We start from the raw sequence: 7,104 nt of genomic DNA on the forward strand, positions 1-7,104 counted from the left end.
TTATTTCATTATTTATTTTTTTCAGTCATTTATCAAAATATTTAAAAAGGTTTGCTGCATGGTTTAAATATGCTACGCGTATAAAACAAATGTTTTTTTAGGGGGAAAAAAACACAAGTCGCGTATAAGTGGCATTTTATGCCGACGCAAAATTTTTACAAACATTATAATAAACACTGTAAACATAGCTAGGCTATTTTAGTTCCCCTCACTCCACAACAAATCCTTTCAATTTAACAGTAGCATATTTAGAAGAGAACAAGAATTAAAAATATAAGAAGCTATAAATGACAAGCCAAAACAAATTAATTTAGGCTAAAATGAAACTGGGTGCTGCCAATGCTGGTTCTCTCATTCGACACAAAACCAAATGTTTCCATGTTTGCAATGTATTTGAATGCCAAAATATTATTTATTATGTACTTCACTCGCGTTCCAATATCCATGTTAAAATAAAAAAAAGTTTTGCATAACATCATGGCGGTACAGTGGCAACGCTTAACGGCAAAGATTTTACTACATATTTAAACTGAGCAGTGTGTTTTTTTCATATGTTTGACTGACTGTATTTTATTATGATAATGAAAAGGCTGCATTGTCAAGGTAGCGATGCTTAACTGTGTGCGTGCATGTGGCGCCAGCGCAATTATTTGAATTCTTTTCCTTCTAAAAATGGAAGCAACTACTCCTTTTAGTCATAAAGATAATCGGAATTGTAAAAAGGTTTGCTTTTATGTGTGTACATTCACAATAAAAAAATATAAATAAAAATCATTGTGCTTTCGTAAAATAGGGCTAAAGAAAATTAGGATGCCGCTTTCTTCCGTCTTGGTTTCCTTTCACGCAGCACAAAAATGAACCGAAACTAGGCTACTTGTTTGTTTTCTTAATTTATTATTTAAGTAAAAATATATTTCTCTATATATAATGCTTTATTATGTTTTTCTCCACTCGCAGAAGTGCTGCAGGTGCGTTATGTGATATGATATGACCATGTGAATCCTCATGTTCTGTCGTTTGCTGCTTTTTGCGCATGTAAAATTAATCCCCAGAAAACAAATGTTAGTATTTTAACAGGTCAAAGACAATTATCCTTACTAATTTAATTCAATTATAAATTAAAATAATCTTGTCGGTTAACGGTTAATAATCGGTTAACAAGCGTCGGTTGTCGGTTAGGAGAAATAACCGAAATGAACATCCCTACTTGGAGGTCTTAAGACTGGTGTCCGAAGAGTTATTTAATAGATGCAAAGCCCTTTGTTGGCATGGGGGATTCTTAGATGTCCAAGTACATAGACAATTTTACAGAAGAATACCAGTTGCACCCACTCACTTGATTTTTAACGTCTGATTAAACTGTTCCACTAAACCATCTGTTTGTAGATGGGAAACTGAAGTACAGCAACTAGCACAAGCCCATTACAAGCTGGGATACATTCATGGTTCTATAATAACAGTATTCCGATGCTGTAATGGGAACTCGTTTATAAAAAAATTATTTGCAATTTAAAATATATATTCTGGATGGTTTTGTCAGCAGCCCCGTCAGATGCCTTTTCAGTGCACTTAAAGGGAATCTCAATCATATGTGGTGTCAGAGGACTAGGTAGTGACCTCTGCATTGTGAGAACACTTAATGTCATTTCAGATGTCATAGAACCTGGTTCAGGCCCAACAGCAAGGAGACAGACAGATCTACCTACCCAGGCTCATTGGAAATACGTGCCACTACCTACTGCAAAACTCAAACTCAAACTCCAAAAAAAAAAAAAATTATAATAATAATAAAAAAAAAATATATACCTACGAATTGCTGCAGTTTCCAGTTGAACTGAACACTAGAGGCAGTACAACTCTGACAACTTTTGTTCCTTTCACAAAAATTATGATTTACAGGAGTTTTGATTCAGAAAGCCTAATTTTCGCAGTTCCTTGCACATTATTATGTTATGACCTCAAAAAATTTTAAGATTCTGTGAGATTTGAAAACTGATAGTTTTAAACATTAGCATCACATATACTGTACAGCTTCACTGCACGATTTTCGGCTGTCCCTGAAGAAAGATTGGCATTGTGAAACAATCGTAGCAATTTCTGTGATTTCTGTGTCATACAGTGATAGCGTTTCAAAGACGGCCATTGTAACGGTCTTGCGACCAAAGATAGCCTACGATACAGCATGATCATTGCACAGTGTGTTTGCTGGTACGATTCATGTTTACTGACCAACCAATAAAAATGCGACATGAAATCAACGCGACATGGCGCTAAAACATAAAACTGCTTAACTCAAGCTCTTATGCCTTCCTCTTTCACCGCTTTCACTTTTTTCAGCACATAAAAATACAACTGCTAAATGGTGATTTATCATGCTCTTTTTGTTTACCACTAGCACATGCTGATGATGTTTTATTCTTTTATAGTAATGTGCGTCGTAGCGCAGGAGTCAATAGGTGTTGTCATCGTACAGTCTACACACACATCGTAGCCAAGTTTATTAGATCCATGTCGCACAGTTTGACATGCAGTGATCTTATAGGATTGCTAAAATCGTGCAGTGTGTTTTGGGCTTAACACAGTAGGTTTGCTCGATAGCGCTCATTTTGCTTTTGTTAACACTATCGGATAGGTTTAGTGTGGGGGTTTGTTATTTTACAACATGACAGAGCATTAACATTTTAGCGATATTCTTCCATTAGCGACATTTGCATTCCGAGCAGGCACAATATTTACTTGGAGCAACATAATACAAACGCCTCAATATGTGCCTATACCAACATTATAAAAAACGTGTGCACGGTCACGTATTGAACATGCATTTTAGCACCATTTACTGGATGTTTCACTTTGAAACTTCCACAAAACAAGCAATAAATATGTGTTTATGGTTTATGGATATTACCCATGTTTCAGAAACGTCGCCACAAGCACATATTCTCAGCCTGGGTTGGTTGCTACACTAAGAAGCTACTTCTCAAACCCTCTGCAATTGGGATTATTATGGCCAGGATTTAGCAAAGATTTATATGGATACAGATGATGGGAATGGTTCTAGAGGTGTTTGTAGCAGCTGGTGATTACAGCTGGCTTGGCCAATGTGACTGCTTTTCCCAAAACTTCCTTCCCATCAAGCCTTACATTGTGGATTCAGGATGTACTGTACATGTTAAGGATATCTGTGTCATGGGAGATGTTCTATGTACAGCATGCCAACATGTTTCATTCGTAAACATCCCAGGGTCATATAGGCTTATCACTGTGGCTCAGCACAACAGGCCAGTGCTTCAGTTTTGAGAGCCCCTCGGGACCAATGTCTCTAGGGTTGTGGCTGTTCTGTCTCTCTCTCCTGCTCTCTGGCCAACATTTGAGTACCTCATGCCAGCTCTCCTGCATGAGCCAATCCCAGGAACATCTTGGGGTCTTTCATGTATAGCACAGCTTTCTTCATTGTGAGGGAATGCAGGAGGCAAGACAAAATAATGACCTGTAGAGATTGTCTTGGACCAATGGAGTAAAATAATGTCTAGGTGGGATGGTCGAGACATGGGAATGCATAATGTATTTTCATTGATGTTTCCTAAAGTAGCCCAACAAATCATGACATCTAATGCAGACACATTTCTTGAAATCTAATGCCATTTTATGGGATCATTAATCTACTTTACACTATACTTAAACATGCAAATGCTATGCAACTTGTGGTGCCAAATATAATTGCTTCAAACTGGTTTGAGACAGTCCTGCCTGATATTCAAATCATTTGGTTAGCCAACATTGCTCTCTCAGGCCATTCAGACAAACAATCTGCAATTTCATTTGGTGCCACTAGTGACACATACATTGCTTGGTGCAATTTTAACATAAACTGTAAAAACATTTTTACATGGGTTATGTAAAAAAAGTAAATTTGTTTGCCTTTGAAACTCAGCCAGATGTCAGTTGGGATTACTCCCACTCAGCAAGGTGTGTGTGCAGTAAACCGAATAAGAAACCTCAGCTCATTTGAAGATGCTTCTCAGTGGATATTTTGTATTTGTACAGGAGGAGCCATATGTCACGCTTAAGAAGTCTGACAAGGCACTCGTCGGCAATGACCGCTTTGAGGGCTTCTGTATTGACCTGCTTAAAGAGTTGGCCAGCATTCTGGGTTTTTCCTACGAGATCCACCTGGTGCCGGATGGAAAGTATGGGTTTCAAGATGATAAAGGCCAGTGGAATGGGATGATAAAGGAACTCATGGAACACGTAAGTATTCACATTGCACAGCATCATAGCGGTTAAGTAACGGACATCACTAATGCTGTTTCTGCTGAGTCAGATTGAACAGTACCTGCATCTCTAATTATGCCTTTCAATTTAATAAAACCTTTCTCCTAGTTTTCTGATGTCTAAACAAAATGCCAAGATGACACAATAACGCAATTATCTTAACGTGTTGCTCGCTTCAATACTGCTTCCTCTCACAAAATGCATGCTGCAAAGGTGACGGAACACACCTGGATCGCATTGACACACCGCGAAGACACGGCGGCAAGTGCTGCCACAGCGAATACACATGTAAACGCCTCTACAGAGTCAGCAGAACTAGACAATGCTGAAAGCTGATTCCCCTCAATGTACCCCCAGCCCATTCTCTCAAGTCTCAGTGCTGTCAGGCTGGGAGTGTAAGCCCTGTCACAGGAAAGGGTGCTGCTGTGCTGGCTTCCCATCCCATCGCCCTTTCACTGTCCTCACCCTCTGAGGTCACCAGAAGCCCGGGGCTGGAGAGCTGTAATAGCTTAAGTGGCATTTAGTGGAGGACGTCATATGGTGGGAGTCAATGGCGAGGTGCTGGAAGAGTTGGGAGAGGTGACTTACTGCAGCGGCACTTAATCTTCCTTGTGCTTTGGCCAGATCCGGCCCGATTGCAGTCACCTTGAGGGGAACAAAGGGATTATGGCTGGAAGAGTCAAAAATGGAGATGGGATATGTGTGTGTGTAAATGGCTGGAGATGAAAAAGTATAAGAAGTACATAACTATCTTGTCAAATGTAATGAAAAGTAATAACGCATAGAATAATCGTCTTGACAGCTTGAAATTTGTGATACTGCAAGGTGCAAATTATGCAGGGTCAAGGCTAATTTAGACTTAAACTCCAACAAATGAAGTGGAGTGTGGGTTTCAGCATGAAAGTATAAATGTTTCATGTTTTTGAACCTCATTTAGGTATACTGTATCTACACACATAAACCACAGTATTACATGATTAGGGAGAAAAAAAAGTGCAGGACAAAAACAAAAAAGTCAAATAATAAACAAAGAACAATTATAATGTCTGCACATTGAAATTACAGTGAAATTACAAAAATGTATTTACCATACAGAGCAACTTTTTGTGCCTGATGAAAACCTGACTGGTTAAACGTTGCACTGCTTGGTAAATGCATTTTGGAACTTTAATTTTATTGTGCAGACATTTATTTTATTATATGTTTTTTTTTTTTTTTTTTTTTTAAATACTGCTTTTCACCATATAATCTACTGATAATTAAATTGTAATTCTATCATCTTTGTATGCTGAAATACTAATGACATACACTGCTCAAAAGTTAGTAGTCAGTAAGATTTTATTTAATTATGTTTAAATGTAATTATATTAAAATATTAAGCAGCAAAACGGATTTCAACTGTTACATGAAATCAGCATATCACAATGATTTCTGTATGATCATGTGACACTAAAGACTGGAGTAATGATGCTGAAAATTCAGCTTTGCTATCATATGAGTAAATTACATTTCAAAATATATTCAAATAGAATATATTATTTTAAATTGTAATAATAGTTCACAATACTACCATGGTAACTACATAAGAAACTTCTTTCAGAAACATAAAAAAAAAAATCTTCTTGATCTAAACTTTTGAATGGTATTGGATACCTTAGTCTATTAAATTTAACACCTTACTGTGAAACTTAATGAGACTTTTTGTAAGTCTAATTATTCTATGCATTTGGGGTACACCACATCTTACTGACAACTTATTGAGCCAGTGTCATATGTATGAGGTAATTATTCAGTCCAAACAGGGTTGTAGACGTGCATGTGCTTTCAGGATTGTAGCCTCAAACCTTTTACTCCCTCACAGTACTAACGTCTCTTCTCCCCTGCATAATTTGAGAGGAGAGTTGCTGACACGCTGACACGGTCAGACAGAGTAGCCTAATGAGTGTAGAGTGGAGCAGAGACACAATATGGACATCCGGTATTTTACATCAAAAAATGCACAGCAGAGAATTGCATGTCGAAACGGTGTATCCTCATATTTCAGGCAACCCCAGCTGAGTTCTGCAGAGTCAGGCAAACTAAGCAAACACTAGGCGATAGGTCTGGTAAACATGTGGTACACTATTGTTTAGTTAGTCAGCTTAGTAGAAAGAAAATGAAATGAGCATGAGGGTTGAAGAAACCACAGTTTTTCCTAAATTACTAAGGCACATTTCCCAAACAATTAACAAATGTCTTCTTTCTATAATCGTACAATCAAAACAATAAAATGAGCTCTAAATATTGCAAAGTTTTAAGTAAAAATTTGTTGTGTGGGTTGTAATGAAGTATATTATATGTAATTAAGTTTTTTTATATTTATAAATATATATATATATATATATATATATATTGGATGATGGTGATACCAATGAAATGGTGAAATGCTGGTGAAGTGACTCCCGGAGCAGCTCTGTAGATAAAGTTCATGTGTTCATGTCCTTATATAGTGACACGACGAGCGTCACGCATGCTTCAGTTTGTGAAGTAAAAGGAACTCCACCGCTCCTTCACACACAGACATAAAGAACATGCAGACTACATATTTCAATTGCAGTCTTGCGGTTTAAAGGGATAGGCCACCCCAAAATGAAAATGCTGTCATTAATTTCTCACCCTCATGTCGTTCAAACCCGTAAGAACTTCGTTCATCTTCGGATCACAAATTAAGATATTTTTTGATGAAATCTGTGAGCTTTCTGACCCTGCATAGACAGCAACGGAACTACCACGTTCAAGGCCCAGAAAGGTAGTAAGGACATTGTTAAAATAGTCCATTTGACATCAGTGGTT

At 37.5% G+C, this 7,104-nt stretch overlaps 1 protein-coding gene across 1 annotated transcript in view; it reads left to right on the forward strand.

The window, feature by feature from the left end:
* The window catches only part of LOC107673968 (glutamate receptor ionotropic, kainate 3-like), a 61,530-nt gene that overhangs the window by 21,092 nt on the left and 33,334 nt on the right, over nucleotides 1-7,104 (forward strand). Inside the window, exon 2 of the mRNA XM_016467821.1 lies at nucleotides 4,045-4,248. Coding sequence (XP_016323307.1) covers nucleotides 4,045-4,248 — 204 coding nt within the window. The remainder of the gene's footprint in view (nucleotides 1-4,044; nucleotides 4,249-7,104) is intronic.

This window comes from Sinocyclocheilus anshuiensis, unplaced genomic scaffold (assembly GCF_001515605.1).
Source record: "Sinocyclocheilus anshuiensis isolate Anshui unplaced genomic scaffold, SAMN03320099.WGS_v1.1 scaffold921, whole genome shotgun sequence".
In the NCBI taxonomy this organism is placed as follows: domain Eukaryota; kingdom Metazoa; phylum Chordata; class Actinopteri; order Cypriniformes; family Cyprinidae; genus Sinocyclocheilus; species Sinocyclocheilus anshuiensis.